The 20,008-nt window shown below is 36.8% G+C and overlaps 1 protein-coding gene across 2 annotated transcripts; it reads right to left on the reverse strand.

The window, feature by feature from the left end:
* Positions 1 to 1,129: 1,129 nt before the first annotated feature.
* LOC126979618 (uncharacterized) lies at positions 1,130 to 19,499 on the reverse strand. Of its 2 annotated transcripts, XM_050829049.1 has the most exons (13): positions 19,356 to 19,499; positions 18,273 to 18,434; positions 17,171 to 17,286; positions 15,397 to 15,541; positions 12,806 to 13,015; positions 8,607 to 8,739; positions 6,821 to 6,933; positions 5,445 to 5,642; positions 4,905 to 5,091; positions 4,066 to 4,181; positions 3,476 to 3,652; positions 3,259 to 3,363; positions 1,130 to 1,689 (listed from the first exon to the last, which is right to left on the reverse strand). In XM_050829049.1, exons 1-13 carry the CDS (start codon positions 19,446 to 19,448, stop codon positions 1,591 to 1,593), a joined length of 1,854 nt encoding a protein of 617 aa, XP_050685006.1. In that variant the 5' UTR covers positions 19,449 to 19,499; the 3' UTR covers positions 1,130 to 1,590. The 2 variants fall into 2 exon arrangements, with proteins under 2 accessions (XP_050685006.1, XP_050685007.1); XM_050829050.1 differs by lacking the exons at positions 12,806 to 13,015; positions 15,397 to 15,541; positions 17,171 to 17,286; positions 18,273 to 18,434; positions 19,356 to 19,499 and adding an exon at positions 9,686 to 10,075.
* Positions 19,500 to 20,008: the final 509 nt, after the last annotated feature.

The raw sequence follows: 20,008 nt of genomic DNA on the forward strand, positions 1-20,008 counted from the left end.
CGTTATTGTGGACCCCGAAAACCATGAAAATGAGACCCATGAAGAGAAGTTGGTAAAATTTATAGGCGCCATCTTGGATGTCGATTTAATATATACCCTATATTTAGAGATGAACTTATAAATCACTAATTCTTCAAAAAAATACAGAAACATAATTTTTTGAAAATCTGACGGCGTACAAAATATGTAAAGTATCAAAGACAGTATTGTAGAGCTTATAAAAAATATTCATGTTCGTACAGCGATCTTTCCGAGTACGAGCTGCTGCTTACAACCGACACAGTATCTACCCACGATGGCGGCCGAGCGCGGACGTGGCGTGGACTGACGTTGTTTCGATAGATCTTTCTGTGCAATGCGTACGGAGTTACAAAATAAAATAACCCTTAATACCACACTTTAAAGTTCAGCTTTTCCGAAAAATATATGAATTTTAGACGATTCATTTTTATTTTTTGTCCGATTCGTAAACGCGTCCTTAAGACCTATCGTCACTTACATGTGAAATTAACATTTTAACAATTAAAGTAGGTATTTCTTATTTCTGAGGGCATGTTGTTATGTATCTGAACTCCCTCAAAGGTTATTATTGTCTGTTTTCCATAATTACTTCTCACCATTGCCAGCTCAATCTGAGTAGCTCTTCGTGTAATAATTCTGGTTAGCCTTCTGTATTAGCTAGCAGGTACTCTATTGTCTTATGAGAGCATATTATATTATATTGTGCATTTCTCAAAAAAAAAATGAAAAAATTTGAATACTTATGTAACTTTTCTTACAACTTACTTCCTTAGGAACCTATCGATGAAGAACATGAATAAATAGAATCTATTAAAACCATAGATAGACCTAGAGTCCCAAGCTGAAGACAATTTCTTATTTTGTTTCTTCAGTAGTTTACGTCTATGTTGAAACGAAATTCTTGCAAGAAGTTTTATTAAAATAAGTAAGTGGTTTAGTAAAACAATTTCAAACAGAAATCCAGTCTAAATTAATAAAATCTTAAATTGCAGGATGTAATCTTTCCTTTTCCGTTACTTTTCAGCTTTAGTTTAACTTAACGCTTTTTTATTTAGTACATAATTCATTATTTAAAATGATATACTCAAGCTTAGGCAAGAAAAACAAATGAATATTATAATGCTTTATAAAAAATCATAATATAACATGAATCTCAATAATAATCTTTAATTACAAAAAAAAAGTATTAACCGCTTTTAAAACTATGTAAAAATCGAGAACTCGGATGGTATATTTAAACGAGTTAAACGGGAAATCTTTACACTTCGTTACAGCTGTTTATACCTGTTGATATTTTGAATTAGGCGTTGGTGTACAGAAAATAAATTAGAAAACTTGGTTGATTGAAAATTCCCACTGATTTAGCTAAGGTAGGTATACGAAAACGTAAACTCAACTTCAGCCTTGTAGATAGTTCGCATCGCAAGCGAGTGTAGGAGCACTGAGTGCACTCCCCCACATCTTTCTTCTTTCTGATTTGGTCGATAAATGGTTACTGCGCAGATACGTCTCCAGCCCTTTTTAGCGTTTAGCTTTATGTACACTTGCCCTAAAACCTTCTCATGCCACTCAGCGCGACCGAATTGTATTTAATATTTCGAGTAATCCACGATGAACGTTCAAGGCGGATAATTTTGTTTCTATCATTGTAAAGTCGCTGAGCTCGATCTGAAAACAAAATTAAAACAGGTAAGTACATAATAATATTATATCAATCAACTTTAAGTAGGAGGAAATGTTAGAACTAATCTATTTTTCATTTTAAAACTTACCAGCTTCACTAAAGTTTGGTTAATTAATAAAATATTCATCAGGCATTCATGATCATATGCGGCGATGATCACTTTTATTTTCAAGTGACCCGCAGCTCTTTTTTGTCATCAAATTTAATGAGAGACATATAACAGACGTTGCGATAATTTTCACTATAATGATAGAAAGAGTGGGAGGCTCCTTTGTACAGGATGCCGGCTAGATTATGAGTACCACAACGGCGCCTATTTCTGCCGTGAAGCAGTAATCTGTAAACATTATTGTATTCCAGTCTGAAGGGCGCCGTAGTTAGTGAAGTTATTGGGCAAATGATACCTAACATCTTATGTCTCAAGGTGAGGAGCGGAATTGTAGTGCCGCTCAGAAATCTTGTGTTTTTCAAGAATCCTGAGCGGCAGTGCATTGTAATGAGCAGGGCGTATCAATTACTATCAGCTGAAGCTCGTCACGTCCCTTATTTTTATTTAAAAAACAGAATGAAGCGTTATGAAGTAAAAATGTCTTTCCGCTCGTTAAATACAGTGACAGGCGATCAGGCTTCTTACATGCCGTCAGATTTTACTGCTATATACTACATACGAAACTAACAATATATCGTATTATTAGTCTCGTAGGTAGTATATAACAATGGACACATTCATAACAGTGGAAGGACAATATCACCCGGCTGGTAAGCGTAAGCGTCTTGACATTGCCTGTACGCCGATGGCAGGTGCTAAGATAGATTGTGATATTAAACAATCTACCAGACATGAGACATCCTCATTTGGATAATCGTTGCAGAACGGGTTTGCATATGCGGGCAGTGTGTGTGCTAATGGTTTTAAACACAATTATTTTTTTATAATTGGCCTAAAAGGGCCATCCTCGGGGTAGCCTGATACCCTAGACCATGCCTGGGTGCTCGATGGAGGATAAATCTCCCTATAGGAGGGAAATAAAATACCTCTCGGGGCCGACAAGGCCGGAGATCGATACTCCATATCAAATCCCGCACGGAGGCTTCTTCGACTTATTCGGAGTAGAGGCTGCGTGCGTGCTGGGTGCTCAGTAGGATGGTAGTAAAGCTTGGGCAACCAAAAAGATACAAAAAGCTACACACCACCAAAATGCGTCTGCTGAGATGGGCGGGAGGAGTAACACTCAAAGACAAAATACTTAATGAATATATAAGAAGAAGCTTTAAAGTTGCACTCATAACCGACAAAATATCAGAATCAAGGCTCAAATGGTACGGACAAATAGATGAAAAATGACATGAAACGCCTTGGTCTCAGTGAAGAAAGGCGCGAAAACGCGACTTAATTGGCGCCGCATGATAAGAAAAGCCGACCCCGCGTAACGGTAATAATACTGTAATTCTTCTATGATTTGATCCCGACGCTGTCACGGAGACGACATAATTTGTGTAAAATTGCATAATTATTAAAATTAATTCTAGAAATGTAAAAAATATAAATATACCCCTTCAGGTGGATCCTTGTCTCTGGGTGGGAACCGACCGTACATGCGTTCACAAATGGCGCACAAGCCACACCATGTTCTATACTTTATAGTGTTGATAACTGACTGAAATATTTGGAAAAAATTAAACACTACGGGATTTATAAAAAAAAATGAATGTACATGTCAAAAATGGTACTTTACTCTTTGTTTCAAAGTAAAGATAAAGGCAATGTACCTCGCCAGTATCACCTTCGGCGTTTTGCTTACGATATGTGTCAAGCATATGCAATTTTATTTCATCCGAGAAATCTTCGTCTAGGTAGTGTTGCCACTCCATGATACTTTCATACTGTGTTGCCTGCTCATGTGTCATTATGCCGCCCATCATTAGAATGAGACCTTCTTGTATGTCCTAGAAAATACGAAATTTTTGTGAGAGATTTCTTCATAAATAATATCATATCTCGATTTAATGTAAATATAATACAGGTTAGACCTACTACAAAGTTCAACACGAATTATGTTTTCCTAAAAAACTTAGAGTAAATCTTAATATCACAGATAATTTATACGTCTAGACTCTAGATAGAGCCTCTTGCTGTTGGAAAACCGATGAAAACAAGCCAGTTTTACTACATTAGTGTGCGTGACTATGTCTAACGCGATTTGTATGTCAATTTGTGTTAGTTTGCGTGCATTGCTAAAAATAGAGGTTAACTGTCAACTTAAATTTTTATCGACGTTTACACAGCATTCACACTCTATCTAGACGTATAAATGAGCTAAGATTAATATCTATTAGTTGTAATTAAATTATATAGCTACCTTTTTTGGCATCCTATACGAATTGGGCCTGAACTTCCTAAGTACTGTCAAATATAGCAATTGTTTCGACTTCTTTAACGTGACGAATCTTGAGGCGTACTGCATCGCTGTCAGTTCTGTTAACGTAATTTTAGTGTCACTTAAATGAGCGATTGACCCTGCAGAGCTCGCAAAACAAGAGTTTAAGTTCAAAAACAATTTATTGCAGGACGCAATAGGTAATATACTTTTTACTAGGCACTGATAACGCGTTACACACTATTATTGATGACTAATAGCACACTGGAATTGTCTCGCTTGATATACTAGCGTAAATATACTAGGGCTTCCAATCCCGCTGCCTGTATTCAATCTTGGCATTTGCGGGATTACGATATTCAATCCCGCGGGATCTCGGTATTTGCGAGATCCCGCATATTGAAAATGTGCACATTTTAAAACAATTAATTTATCAACTCCACATATTACAATTAAAATGAGATAAATCAAATTATACTGCTTTTTTCACAAAAAAAACAATAACAATTTCTGAATAAAAAGCAAATGAAAACAAAACAAATCGTTTTCAAAAAATAAACACAGCAAATTAAAAATACCGAGATCTCGGTATTGCAAGCCCTAAAATATACCTCTTAGGACTATTCTAAAAGGTTCTCGATCAGTATTGTAATAAGCAACAAACAAAAAAGAAAAAAAAGTGTTTACAGAATAGCTATGTAGGTATGTCAATCTCGTTTAATGTCTTAGCAATGCGTTGGTCATAAGGTCGCGATTATTTGACGCCGATAGGTAGGTAGGTATCTATCGAATTGCTTGCTGATATAAAAACTTAAACATACTTTCCAGGTCATTGGAGTCAGTCGGCAGTCCGAATTGCGAGTTTTTTCTGGAGAAGACGCGAGGTACGTGTAGCCAGTCTCCAAGGCAGACAGCAGGGGACCGTAACTCGCGGAGCAGAGCATGCATCTCCTGGCTGAGCGCACGATCCGGACGAGTTCGAAGGGCCTCCTCTAATACGTATCGACGCTGAACATATCCAAAAATTTTACCATTAAAACCAAGAATCAAAAAGGGATAAAGATAAACACTTATGTCAATTTATAGCATGGTACTGGGCAGCGAATATTAGACATTAGTATAAAAACTAATATAACCCATAAGTAGGTAATGTGTGATGGCTGTTCTAGGGAAGACTATCCCCCTTATTCATAATGGTCCGCTAACTTAAAACAGCCGCTAAGGAGTGTTTTTTCTCATTCTGACTTAGGTCAATAGAAGAAGACAGAGTGAGAATTAGCAATGCTTTAAGTTAGCAGACTATTATGAATAAGGGGGTATATCTCTCGGACACTCATTCTCACTTAAAACAAAACATGTACCTTAACATCAAACTCTGTTTCAATAGCCTCTTCGTCCACTTCTCTATGCAAGAACTTGAGTATGTCATCATCGAGAAAGGAGTCAGTTTTCTTGGAAAAGGCGGTCTTGACTAGTGGTAGTACAATGACGTCATCGCTTGGCGCCGCTAGCGACGGACGGGAGCTGGAGTTGTGCGAATCTGTGCCAATACCTGCGACCTGCGATTACACATGAGTCAATAAATGCAAGGTAAACCGATACTATTATTATTCCAAAAGCATACCTTTAAATAAACTGTAGCATAACTGCGTAAAAAGGAAAAAACAGCTACACTGACTTCGGTTAATATAGGGATTACAAGTACGTATGAGGAAGTTAACTACGTAGTGGCATTTGCGTAGGTATAGTGAGTGTGAGTGTATATTTGTTTTTATGTCTGGTTTATTGAGACGCGAATTAAAATTAGGTACTTATAAATTTTAAATAAAAATGGGATTTTTATTATGCTAATTGTTATTTGATCACCGCCGCCCACAATCTCTTGTAACACCAGAGGAAACACAGGAGCGTTGCCGGCCTTTAAGGAAGGAGTACGCGCTTTTTTGAAGGTACCCATGTCGTACCGTCCCGGAAACACCGCACAAGGAAGCTCATTCCACAGCTTTGTAATTAAAATACTAGTAAAATATTAGGGCACTAGTATTTACTTCCCTAATTTTCTATGAGACCTAAATTCCTGAAAATACATATTCAAAATCTTAATGTACCCTTTTAAACTAAAACTTTAGATATAACCTCTTTACGCCGATATATTGAAAACCCTCCACAGCTCGTTAAAATGTTTTGTTACCTTCTCGAAGCCTTCTATTAGTCAAAGCCTTAGAAAACTCGAAGAAATCAGTGATTCTTGAAAAGCCATTAAGTATATATTTAATCTGCATAAGTGAAAAGATTTCAACACATTTCACCTAACTAAAACTAAAGTACTGTCAATCAACACCTCTGCAAGTCGAATACAAACTTACTAAACTGTCTAACTCAAAACATACATGAATGAATGAGTGAAAACTACAGAATACTACAAGTAAAAAAGACTTACAGAGGTAAAAAAAAATATTAAGAACTAATAACATAAAAAAACACTAATGGTAGAGAAAAACAAATATTTGTATTATATTATAATGATTGTCTTAATTTAAAAGTATTTAGTAGAAGCAGTTATTGTTGTCAAAAGGATCTGACTCAGTGGCATGCTGCGTTGGTGACCCATTGAGTAACTACTATTGTTTAATAATATTTTTGTTTTATTAAGGGTTTATGTTTAAATTTTTTTTTGATATTTGGTACATTCAGTAGAGCCTTCCTCGAGGTTTGACTTTAAGAGGTTTTAGTGTACCTGTGTTTCAGGATCTTGTTGTGCCTGCGCTGCAAGCCCCGCAGACGTCAGTCGATCACTGCCACCTCCGCGACCCTTCCGCCGGCGCTTTCCACGTCTTCGGATTTCACCACCTAGTAGCCAAAAGTAGTAATATGGTGGAAGTAGTTTTGGACTGCTGGCTATTTTGACATATGATATTTTGAAAAAGATTTGTTGTTATGACAATTAGGGACGAGACGACCAGGACACTCAGCTAAAGGTAATTACAATACAGTGCTGCCAAAGGATTCTTTAAAAAACCCGATAATTCTGAGCAGCACTACAATTGCGCTTGAGACATAAGATGTCTCATTTGCCCAATAATTTCGCTAGCCACGGCTACCTTCAGACCGAAACTTAAAAATTTTTACACATTACTGCTTCACGGCAGAAATAGGCGCCGTTGTGGTACCCACAACCTAGCCGGCATCAATTTTAAACGCTTCAAACGATGAGACCGCCCATTGCATACCTAAGTTTGTAATCAGCTTAAGATTTTTTTTATAAATCTTTATTTATTTCCTGTCTGTTTGGTCTGCAATAAAGTCTCAATCGCACCGGTGCTAACGCGTTTATTACTCAAACTCGAAAGGCGTAGTCACGGACTCATGGAAGACACCACTCGTCTATCCAATCTCAAAAAAAGTGACAGCTCGGATCCGAATACCGATTCGAACTCCAGGCCTTTTTGCTATTACCTTCCTGCTTTTCAAAATCATGGAGAGCATTATTATTTGCCAGCTCTCGGTATACGTATAGGGTTACCTGTTTATCAAAAACCGACAGAGCGGCTTTCGCTATGGTTGATCGGCTGGCGACCTTCTGGTATACGTGGCGTTCATGTTTAGTGCAGTTTTTAGGGATATTTCACCTACATACAATCATACTATGGAATGCGATACTAGCGGAGTGTTTCCAGGAAGATACAAAATGGGCGCCTTCAAAAAAACACGTAGACTTTCCTTCTAGGCCAGCAAACGCAAAAAATTAATCTCTCACGACAAGAATCACTTACTCGTCTCGTACTTAGGGCCACGGACTTTCCTATTCTATTACGCCCAGATTGTTCACAGAGCAAAATATATTATATTAGCTAAAATCAATACAGAAGCTACGATTTTCTAGGTACCTCAGCAATTCAAATTCAAATAGTCTTATTCAAAATAGGATTTAAAATCACTTATTGAACGTCAAAAAATACCACCCATTCAAAACAGACTGCCTCAGACCTGAGAATAATGGGCGCAAGAAACTCAGCGGGCTTTTTTTTAATATAAAATATGGATTACAATGTGATATCGTACAATAAACATTTATAATTAAAGAGCCTGAGGGTGTTCGCTTTATTCCCAGTCCGTGGTGTCATTAAGAAAATCGTTCATGCTATAGTAACCTTTCCCACACAAACGTTTTTTAACAATTCTTTTGAATTTCGTAACACATTTGTTTTGTACATTTTCTGGGATCATATTGTAGAAGCATATACATCGCCCAACAAAAGACTTACTAACTCGACCAACCGAGTAGTAGGCATAACAAGTTTATGTTTGTGCCTCGCGTTAACATTATGAATGTCACAGTTTCTAGAAAATTCCTCAATGTGCTTATGAACATACAGAAGATTATCAAAAATGTATTGAAAAGCAACAGTCAAAATGTTTATATAAAAAAAAAATCTTTTGGTTTTTTTTTTGTTTTCAATATTTTGGTTACTAATATCATCTGGCTAATTAAGACAGTAAATAGCAAATGAATAAATACTGACCTTCATCGTCTATAGGTGCTATACTGTCTGCTTTATCATTGGTCTCTTTGTCATTCTTCGATCGCTGAGAAGTGGGTATGTCAGACTTTTTAATTTTAAGTGTTTTTCCAATATTAAGCGCCTTGAGTTGATTCTGAATTACAAATTATTATTATGATTAGGTTAACTATATAATATTACTAGCTGACCCGACAGACGTTGTTCTGTACATAAAAATATAAAATACTGGTTTTTATGAATTTGTCAATAATATTTCATAACATCAAGAATTATTTTGTAAAATAGGCTCCCTGTTGTTATAATGAAATTGTTTCACAGCAGAACTGCCAAACTGTGCGTCAATAAATTCTCTCATAGAACATATTATGTCAATACAAAATATTAGAAACTAGCTGACCCGGCAAACGTTGTTTTGCCATATAAAGTATAATTCACATGATAGTTTTATAAGTAGTAAAATATTGCTTATATTATAGCCTGTACATCATTTTGTTCTATTGTCAATAGTTTTTGCAGCGCACGCAAAAATAGGTTTTCGATTTTACACCTTGTGTTACAAAATAGCAATTTTATTACGGATCCCTAATTTTGAAAAAAAACATAGCCTATAGCCTTCCTCGATAAATGGACTACCCAACACTGAAAGAATCATTCAAATCGGACCAGTAGTACCAGAGATTAGCGCGTTCAAACAAACAAACACTGCAGCTTTATAATATTAGTATAGATAAATAATAATTTGGGTCCCAAATTGAAATAAAAACTATCCTATCTCTCAAGTTGGACTAAACTGCACTCCATGAAGTAATCCCCATTTAAATCCGTTCATTAGTTTAGGAATCCATCGCGGACAAACAACGTGTCACGTAATTTATATATATTAAGATTAGTTTAGATATAACTTCTCAGATAATTTTAGGTTTCTATCACATTATAATATCAATTGGATCAAAATTTTAGGTTACAATAGTTTCTTAATGGCCAATATGCTCCCTATGATAATGGGTATTATACCCGTAGACCCACGTTACCTCTCTCTAGATCTTCGAAATGCATTAAGTTTAAGTCACATTATTCACCTCTAACTTTAAAAAGAATTCATCATTCTCGTAATTTCGAGAATCCTTCGCCAATTTATTTTTCTTAGGTTTCTTTGAGGGCAGTTTTAAGTTTGGCAACTTTATCCTCTTCTTCTGGCCGTTTTCCTCCCACGTCATAGATAAAACAATATTTGAAACACCCCTCTTTCTACTCTTTGGTGCATAGTTCACAACTATATGTGTAACATGCTTTAAAGAACACTCACAAGATGTTGAGAATGGTGGTAGAATCTTTAGTGGCTTTCTATTTCTACATTTCGCTGGATCATGCAGTACGATACTTGGTTCTATCTTATTCTTATGATTAGTCTTGTCTTGCCTTTTTTTGATTTGCAGTAATTTCGTAGTAGATATTACAAAAGGCAACATATTTTAACAGGTCCAAACATTTGCTCCCCGTAAATGAGAATGGCGTTATCTAACTTGGTGATAATGCGTATGATTAAAACTTATCTAGATTGGGATGTCACGGTCTAGTAATAATTTAAGATATATTGATAGTTCTAATTAACAAATCCGACCATAAATAATTGCTAGAACTTATCTCGGGAACGCGTGGAGGTATCGAGTTGAAGTATAATGATAATAACTATATAGATACTCAAATCTACAGTCTCTTGAAGTCGTGATACAATGAAACTTCTAAGTTAACATAAAAAAGATTCGAACACTTCTTCAAGGGATAATCGTGAAACTATGAAATAAAAAAATAAAAAAAATAATAGGGGAACTATGAAATATGAACTATGATCACTATACATTTGTAATTGAATCACAAAAAACAGGATCTTTATGAACAGCAATCCAAATTTCGAAACAAGTCGGATGAAAGGTCTTTATCGGCACAAGCTTAAACGAAGATTTTGATTATTTTTATGTCTAATCTTAGATTTATGACGGTGAATGAGAAAAATCTTTTCTCTTTCTTTCTTTAAGTAAAGCTTGTTAACAATAATATGTACCTAAGGAACCCTCGGTGGGCGAGTCCGGTTTTTTTAAATTTACTGATGAGACTTCAATAAATAAATATATACATTTCAGTTTTATTGCGATTACATTATGCCATAAAAAATGCATTTTTAATTTTTATTTTTATAAGAACTTACGGCCATATTTAGATGTGAGTTTGTTCAAGGCTGAGGTAGGTTTTATTGTCCAAAATATTTTTCTTGTTTTAAGGTCGCAAATCGCCATAGTGAGACAATAATTCTTCTTCATACCCAAGCACTGATACCCCATTTACCTAATTTTTAGATCGTTACATGTGTTAACAAGAAGTAGTTTTTTATTTAAGGCGACACTAAATGCCAGCGACCTTGAGCGATATGAGTTCATGGCTGCCGGCCCGCCATCTATGTAACAAAGCCAATATTTTCAAAATTCTTACGTGGAAAACAGTTTATATGCTTACAATCCTCGTTATTCACTAGTAATCTGAATAAATGAACCAACACAAAAAAGGAAAAGCTATAAGAATAACTATTCTGAGAGAAGTAACAAAAAAGTGCGTCACGCCATGCCAAAAAACTTGTTTAACTTCAAAGAAAAGTGGTCGTTCAAAAAGGCTCGGCAGTGTTAACTATATATACCAACAGCAAGCATTTGCAACCTACAAATAAGACTTAAGGATATGTGTAACAGGATTAAGTAGTGTTCATAGCTCGAAATGCTATACTTTCACCACAAAACTTGTCTAAAAGCACCATGTTTGCGTGTTTTCTGCTTACTCTTCGCCTTAATGAAAAGCTCAGGATCAGTAGGTATCGGGAACAACCCACGTGTCTACATGCTCATCGTACTCTTTGGCAACATTTGTTTATATATAAATAATTTATTGAACCTTTCATTTTAACCCTACTCAAAAACATACCAAATAGTCGTGTACCTAATAAAAACCAGACCTAAATGGTGAAAAACCTCTACGCGGTCCTTAGATAAGAAGTCGTGATAGAACTACAGTGAAATATTCATAATGGGTTCCTTATTTGACTTAAAAGAGAAAAAAAAAAAATATAGTTATTTACTATAGAGTGTGGCAATAGCATTGCAACAACACTTACCCCCTTATTCATAATGGTCCGCTAACTTTAAACAGCCGCTTAGGAGTGTTTTTTCTCATTCTGACTTAGGTCAATAGAAGAAGACAGTGAGAATTAGCAATGCTTTAAGTTAGCAGACTATTATGAATAAGAGGGTTAGCAAACGCCATGAAGCTACATCAAAGAGTATAATAATATTTAGGGAAAAGTGAGCCCTCTCTACACATTATGAGCTGTCTATTTGAAAGCTGGCGCCATCTGGAGATTGGCCCCGAAAATAACTATATATAAGATCGAAATTATAAAATTCATTTTTAATGTTCTGACGCAATTAAATAACTAACTCTACTTTTTAATGTAGGTATTGCAATTTTTACCATGTTGAAATTGCGCGTAGAGTTATCTAATTTTGTCACAACATAGAACATAAAGGATAGATTTAGTAGTGTAAATATGCAAAATGCAACACGAGAGCTACATACATGTGCAAACGCTAGGCGTAGCAGCCATTTTATGACCAGTGGGCAGTAACACAAATAAGAAAAGTTAAAAGGTTTCAAAGCGAGTGACAGCTGCCAAAGCTTTCATTTTCGGGCCAACTAACAGATGGCACTACAGTCTTCTGAAAATGTCACTTTAAGGCGTCTGTCCCACCCCTGAGCTACATCAGTTCGTGAAGGGGTTTTTACATGCAAGTACAACTTTTGCAATTGAGGTAAGTATCTCCCAGACCATCTATTAGATCATATAACTTACTTAGCAACTTAATAATATAATAGTTTACAACTTTCGCTGGTGTCAATCAAGACTAGTTCATCTATAAATTAGGAAATTTTATTTGAGATAAGTAGGAAAAGAAAGAAAAGCAAAAAAGAATGCTGGGTGAGTTTGTTGCATAGCTTCTTCTCTCACAGAGCGCCATTTGTTTCCGAAGCGGTAGTAGTATCTAGTATATTAGAAATCACATCAAAAATAATGCTAAAGGAATCAATTTTGAGAAAATGAATCCTTTTATGACTTTTTAATTTAGCTAATAAATACTTATTACGTATACACCTACCTTTTTCCTTTCCATGGGTTCTCTAGTAGTTCTTTTTGTCAGAACCAGCGGAGAAGCAAGCGGTGGCAGCTGTTCGCATTCACCTTTGACAAGCCTGGTGTGTGTAGCTTCGGAGAGGTTCAGAGATGGTAAGGTGGATCTGTCAATCGTAGTACTTGTGTTGCATGGTATCGCTTCAGATGTTGTGTAGCCGTGGTAATAGAGAGTCTCCTGAAAACACAATTATTACCTATTATTACCATTTTTCAAATTATTTCATTTACTTCTGCATCTACATTCTGCATCAACCAGAAAACGTCCGCTGCTGGACAAAGGCCTTTTTATGAACTTATTCGTTCCCCGTCGAAATGCAGCATAAACATTATATTATGATATTCAATATCTGTAGATATGGCGTTAATTTCTCATCAGAATATTTCTTCTAAGTAAATTATAGCTTGTCTATAAATGAACTTTTTTGCTAGATGTGTGTCGATACGACATAGGTTTTTTTTATGGAATAGGAGGACAAACGAGCGTACGGGTCACCTGTTGTTAAGTGATCACCGCCGCCCACATTCTCTTGCAACGCCAGAGGAATCACTGGAGCGTTGCCGGCCTTTAAGGAAGGTGTACGCGCTTTTTTTGAAGGTACCCATGTCGTATCGTCCCGGAAATACCGCACAAGGAAGCTCATTCCACAGCTTTGTAGTACGTGGAAGAAAGCTTCTTGAAAACCGCACTGTGGAGGACCGCCACACATCTAGATGGTGAGGATGATATCCTAACTTGTGGCGTGTCGTGCGAAGGTGGAATTTGATGGCAGGAATCAGGTTAAATAGCTCTTTGGAACACTCCCCGTGATAAATGCGGTAGAAGACACACAATGAATCGACTTCTCTACGCAACGCCAAGTGATCCAGCCGTTCACAGAGCACTTTGTCCCCTACAATTCGAGCTGCTCTACGTTGCACGCGGTCAAGTGGATCGAGCTGATACTTTTGTGGCCGGACCTGCGCTTTGTAGAGCGCTAGTATGTGGGCCGGCTTGAAGTATTGCCGTGCTCTATTAATGACGCCCAGTTTCCTTGAAGCCAATTTGGCTTTGCCCTCCGGATGACCACGAAATTGGCAATCGCTCGAGATTTCGAGACCCAGTATTCCGACACTAGGCGAGGCTTTAAGGGAAGTGTTGTCGAAGAGCGGTGATACGACAAATGGTTTTTTTTTGTGGTAAACGCGCAAACTTGAGTCTTCTGGGGGTTAAATTGGACAAGGTTCAATTTACCCCATTCCGCGACCTTCTCAAGAGAGGACTCGATAGAAGACACAAGTTTCTCCCGGCACTGGTTGACGATTTCCCAAGAGAGATGCTCTCCATGATTTTGGAGAGCAGCGAGGTTATAGCAATAGGCCTGTAGTTTGCGGGATCCGAACTGTCTCCTTTTTTTTTAGATCGGATGGACAAGGGCTGACTTCCATGAGTCAGGGACTACGCCTTTAGAATAAGAGTGCCGGAATAAACGCGTTAACACCGGCGTCAACTCAGGGGCACACGTTCTGAGCACGATTGGAGAAATACCATCCGGCCCGCTAGACTTCCTGACGTCCAACGAAAACAGAGCTCGCCTAACAGTTTTCTGACTGAACTGTACTTCAGGCATAGAGCTCTGACACCGCGGGATGGTCGGCGGTGTTTTTCCGTTGTCGTCAAGAGTCTAGTTGGAGGCGAAAAGAGCGCACAAGAGATCGGCTTTCTCTTTTGCCGTATGGGCCAGGGTGTCATTCCTCATGTGCAACGGCGGCATGGACGGCTGGCTGAAGTTTCCAAGAGCAGCTTTCGACAACGACCAGAACTTGCGTGTTCCGGTCGGGTAACTGAAAAGCTGCTCGCCGATTATGACGACGTGTTTTGACTTTGCACGGGCGATTTGCCGCTTAAAAAATCTGGAGGCACGGTTGTATTTAAAATGAAAACGCGTACAACGAACTAAAAGACCAACAACGTTCGTGTGAGTCCTAAATAAATGTTGAAAGAGGGCAATGGCTCTCTTAGTAATCACCCATAAATCTATTAGTTAACTATTGTCACGGAATAGTAAAAAAATTACCAACATTAAAGTACAAAATATTTTAAAAATTATTAACAATACATAGTATTCTATTAAGTCTTGATTATTTTAATAATAATAAGCTTATCATTTTCTCAAATAATAAAGCGTACAGTATTATAATGCTTAAATCAAATTAAAATGACAATGTCGAAATTATTGTTACAAGATACCACATGATGCCCACGGACTAGTAAAAAAAGAAGGACTCCGCGCCGTGATATTAGCAATTAAAGCAGCTTCATGCTAGTGTGTGTGCGGTTACGGGGTATACCAGTTACACAATTTTTTCTCCCTTAAATTATTGCGACGCAAACTGATCTGTCACAGACGATGGCAAATCTCATAATAGCGGCCGATCGGCTTGCATTAGTGTAAGTATATGCGTGGGGTTATGTATTAATACGTTTACCGGCTTGTTTTGGTGCCTGTTATGCAAGGTGACACGGAGTCCTTATTTTTTTCCTCATCCGTGACTACTCTAAGTGTATTTCATGTTTACTTGGCTGTGACTCCTCCGTAGGTCTACCACAATAGTTGTCTTTGGATGCGGCTGGTCAGGCGTGAGACATCTTCGAGAGCCGCGGGACTTGCCGCTAGCGAGAGTGGGTGCCGGAGTATGTGGTCGGGAATCTGTCTCCGTGTATCTAAACAAATAATATGTTTATATATTATTTAATGTAATAACATTAGAGTTCTAAAAATCTGTACGTGATTTTCATAAGAAGGATGGCGACAGGAGTTTGCGACGGTTTCAGTAAAAGTGAAAAGATTGCAGTGGAGATGGGCTGGACAAACCATAAGGGGAGTTGATGTGAAGTGAAGCATAAGGGTAACAAACTGGCATCAAAAATCGGAAAAAGAAAGAGATGAAGGCAAAGAACAGAGTACTTTGGAAGAAGTTGGAGGAGGTCTATGCCAAAGGGCACACAGACTTTAAAGAAATAGTAGTTTATTAGGAGATAGCTATTAGTTATAAATAGTTTAAGTTTGAATGATATAAGCTTATTAATAGTCTGAATGAAAGGCTTATTTATTATTATTATTATGTAATAGGACCTCGTAGGAGTCCTTGCTGCGACCGATTTTGGACCTAGGAATTTTTCTTTAAGTATTCAAAAAGTCTTGTGGCCTACCAACACTGCGTCTTCCGATATTAGTCACCATTCGAGGACTTTACTGCCCCAACGGCCACTTCAGTTTAACAATCATTTGGGCTATGTCGGTTACTTTGGTTCTCCTACGGATCTCCTCATTTCTGATTCGTTCTCGCAGAGAAACTCCGAGCACAGCCCTCTCCATTGCCCTCTGAGCGACCATGAGCTTTCTCATAAGGCCCGTACCGTAAGTCATCGCTAGCAACACACAAGATGGACCGACGATCTGGTCGAGATCGCCGGAATACGTTGGATGAAGGCAGCGCAAGACTGATCATCATGGAAATATTTGGGGGAAGCTTTTGTCCAGCAGTGGACGTCTTCCGGCTGATGATGATACAAAAAATATAAATTATCATCTATCATTGGACTATTCATAAATGCCTAGCAGACTACATATGACTACACAACCGGGGGATCAAACCCAACACCTCAAGCATAGGTATAACACTCGGTCACATTTCCTAGCGCTCCGTCACGTCACCAAGACAACCTCATTTTGTTTTATTATTATATTTTATGAGAAAGCAACCTTCTGCCTGGAAGTCTGTTCTCCTACTGTATCCTGCTATGAAAATATAGATAAGTAGGTCAAATAAGTAAGCATTTTTATTAACTTGATGATATAAGTACTAACATATGTTATTTTCATTGATTAACGCGAGTGTTACACATTTAGAATAGAATAGAAAGACTTCATTAACAATAAAAACACACGCCTTGAATTTACAGCATAAATTAAATTAATTGTAACAAAAATTATGAAAAAATAAAGAAACAAAAAAAAAGCGGCGTTATTCCCTGCTACAAGGAGTTGACTCAGTATATTGTTGGTCAGTGCAGAAGACACCAACACAACACTGGTTTTCAGCAGTTTTTGAGTAATTTAGTAATTGAGTGTCAAGATAGCACGCACACAAGCATCTAATAGTTGCCGTAATAAAAAAGCTATTGTTCTTAAGTAGTCCGGTATGTAGTTTGAGCGCAGCACAGACCAATCATTAATTTAAGTATCAAACATTGTACCTTCGTAATAAATCTTGTATGCATGTATTTAAATCAGTTATTTCAATAATATATTATTAATAATGCCTATTATAAGCTTGATAACGAACATACCGCCGAAACATATCTTCGGTGACAATATCATGCGGCGTCCTGTTTTTATCCTTGTCTGATTGGTCTTGAAACTTCGACAGGTCTTCGTGAAAGCAATGAGTCCTCCCATCGTGTGCCTATAACGAGTCCTTGAAGTTACAAATTGGCCAAGATTGATAATAAGTGATAAATTCAAAACTAGGAGATAGTTTTGAATTTGAATTTTTATGATCAACCAAGGGAGCGTTCATGAAATATGTAGTAGAAGTGCTCCTACTACCGTCTATCTTTGAAAATACTCAAGTAAATTCTTATTAGCTTGATATAAGATGCCAAACAATCTGCCATCCATCCCGACAATACTCAAAATGTTTCTTCTAAAACCCACAATATTTCAAATCAAACTAATTAGTTCGATCAAATTTAGTAAATGTCGCTATTGTCCCAGACAAAATCCTTATCAGCACAGGTTTGAATTTGAAATTGGGTCACAATGATATCTACATATATATATACATATTACATATTGAGGAAGTAGCACACCTCATGGAACAGGAAAACACCTACACCTGCCGCCTATGGTCATCAACCAGATACCTATGGTCATACCAGAGACAAGAGATGCGTAGCTAAAATTTGTGGTGGCAGGATGCTGTATATATATATTTAATAAAATGTTTACAGCTCTATAGAGTTCCTCACCCGGTGTCCGTTTGATTGAGCAACCAATTTGGTGTTTTTTTTAATGAAAATAAGGGACGAGACGAGTAGTACGCTCAGCTGATGGTAAGTAATTGATACTCCCTACCCATTACAATGCAGTGCCGCTCAGGATTATTGACAAAACCCAAAAATTCTGAGCGGCACTACAACTGCGCTTGTCACCTTGAGACATAAGATGTCAAGTATCATTTGCCCAGTACTAATGTTAAGTCTCATTTGCACAGACGTGGATTTGTGAGGCAAAGCTTAGTGCGTAATGCACATTATTATTATATCAACTTATCACAGGTATTTAGATTAGGTAGCTAATACTTTTCTGTTACAAAGACTTGGCTGAATAATCGCATCCTGTAGTAATTTTTGTCGATGTTTGTTATCCAATTCAATTATTAACACTTACCCAAGCATCTTTCACCCGTTTAACATATTCTTTGGCGTTGGCATCGGCTGGATGGTTGCAGAGAACCGAGCATCCGTGTGAGAATGGGTTGTACAGACCGGCGTAGGGTCTCAGAATGTACGGCGCTGGTGTTACTTCGCATCTCAACTCTATATTGTTGCTCTGAAAAATATTTAAGCATTATTGGGTAGTCGTTCCTACTAGAAACTTGCATGGGTAGAATAGGAGCCTAAGATTGGGATGTACATAAAGGTTTATAAAATTATCACCAGAACAGAGAGGAATTGCTGTTTGCTTGTTAGAATATTTTAAAGTTTATTCTTGTTTGTACTTCCTTAAGTAGGGATCTACTAATAACCAGGGTTATTAGTAGATATATATAGTATTTAAATTACAAAATACGTAATTAAAATGCAAATACGTATTAAGTATTTGTAATTCAATTACTTCTTAAAAATGTAATTTCTAATACCTAACGCTGATGGACTTTGTAGTTAGTATTTCAAATACTTGTGGCTTCAAATAACATTTAGCGATCCTATTAATGAGTGCGTTCTGCAGAAAAGAGCGCTTTTTACGTTTTTTACTGATTAATAAGCTGGACTATATAAGTTCTATTTTATTTAACAGAAGACTGTATTTTATAATTTGTATTTCAAATAAAAATAGTTTAAATAAGTACTGTATTTTGTATTTTAAATACACGGCTTAAAAATATTTTGTATTTCGTATTTTCAATACATGCGAGATAGTATTTCGTAATTTGTATTTTAATTAAAGCAAAGCAAGTATTTTGCCCAACCATGCTGCTATCGAAAGTGTGATGAAAGAATTGAACAACATTTTCTGTATAATATATAAATGTCTGTTTTATTTTAAAAACGCGTCCGCTACTTATGGCATTCGTGTGTGGCGTTACTTGTTGGTCACACTGGTAGATCAGCACTGGTTGCTATACTAATCAGCATTTGCGACAAACACTCTAAAGAATAATTTGTTTATGTTTGTGTTTTTTCTGTATCATTGTGTAAATATTGTGTTTGTAGCAAATAAATATGTTTATAATTCTATTTCAAAACTCACCTTTTCCTTAACACAAACTGATCTTTGAGGCAAGCTTGATAATAAACCCGTGTTGCTGGTCAACCCCATTCTTAAACTAGAATTGAAATTCATAAGGTTTGTTGTTATTGATCAATCAATTCTCTTAGAAACACTCTTTAAAATGCATACAAAGTTTACTAAATGTTAACATGACGAATGATAGAAGAATCTGTCATTTCTATTATTTATGAAAGAGGCATGGTTGCTTTCTATAAATACTATTTAGTATAGACTAGCGGACGCCCCCTAATTTTCCCGTATTGAATTTATCGTACTATTTCAATAAGTAACGTTACTTTTTTTGGGAAACGATTGTAATGGAACAAAAGCTAAAAGCCAGTGAGCTCGCCATAAACCTCAAGCGAAAACCGCTTTCAAATCGATTGAGCCGTCTCACACACATAAACAGGCAAAACAATTTAAAAGTTATCAATTAGGTATACCATGCAGTAGTGGTATCTATAAATTTGTTTGAAACATTATTTGCCTATTTGTAAGGTATTAAATACCTAATATAGGTACACGCTTACAATGTAATAATTATAATTAGGTCTTAGAGTAGGTAGGTACTTAATAAAAGAGATAATCGTACTGAGGGTAAAGATCTGTGTACTTCATGCGTATAATCTATA

Source organism: Leptidea sinapis, chromosome 3, assembly GCF_905404315.1.
Source record: "Leptidea sinapis chromosome 3, ilLepSina1.1, whole genome shotgun sequence".
Taxonomy (NCBI): domain Eukaryota; kingdom Metazoa; phylum Arthropoda; class Insecta; order Lepidoptera; family Pieridae; genus Leptidea; species Leptidea sinapis.

What these genes read in the sequence shown, in the direction of transcription:
- LOC126979618 (XM_050829049.1), bottom strand. Translation starts at nt 19,448, where the DNA reads ATGAATTTCAATTCTAGTTTAAGAATGGGGTTGACCAGCAACACGGGT. An exon ending in TGACTCCAATGACCTGGAAA is followed by an intron (nt 4,182 to 4,904) that starts GTATGTTTAAGT and finishes TTACGTTAACAG; the next exon opens with AACTGACAGCGATGCAGTAC. An exon ending in CCGAAGGTGATACTGGCGAG is followed by an intron (nt 3,364 to 3,475) that starts GTACATTGCCTT and finishes CAAATATTTCAG; the next exon opens with TCAGTTATCAACACTATAAA.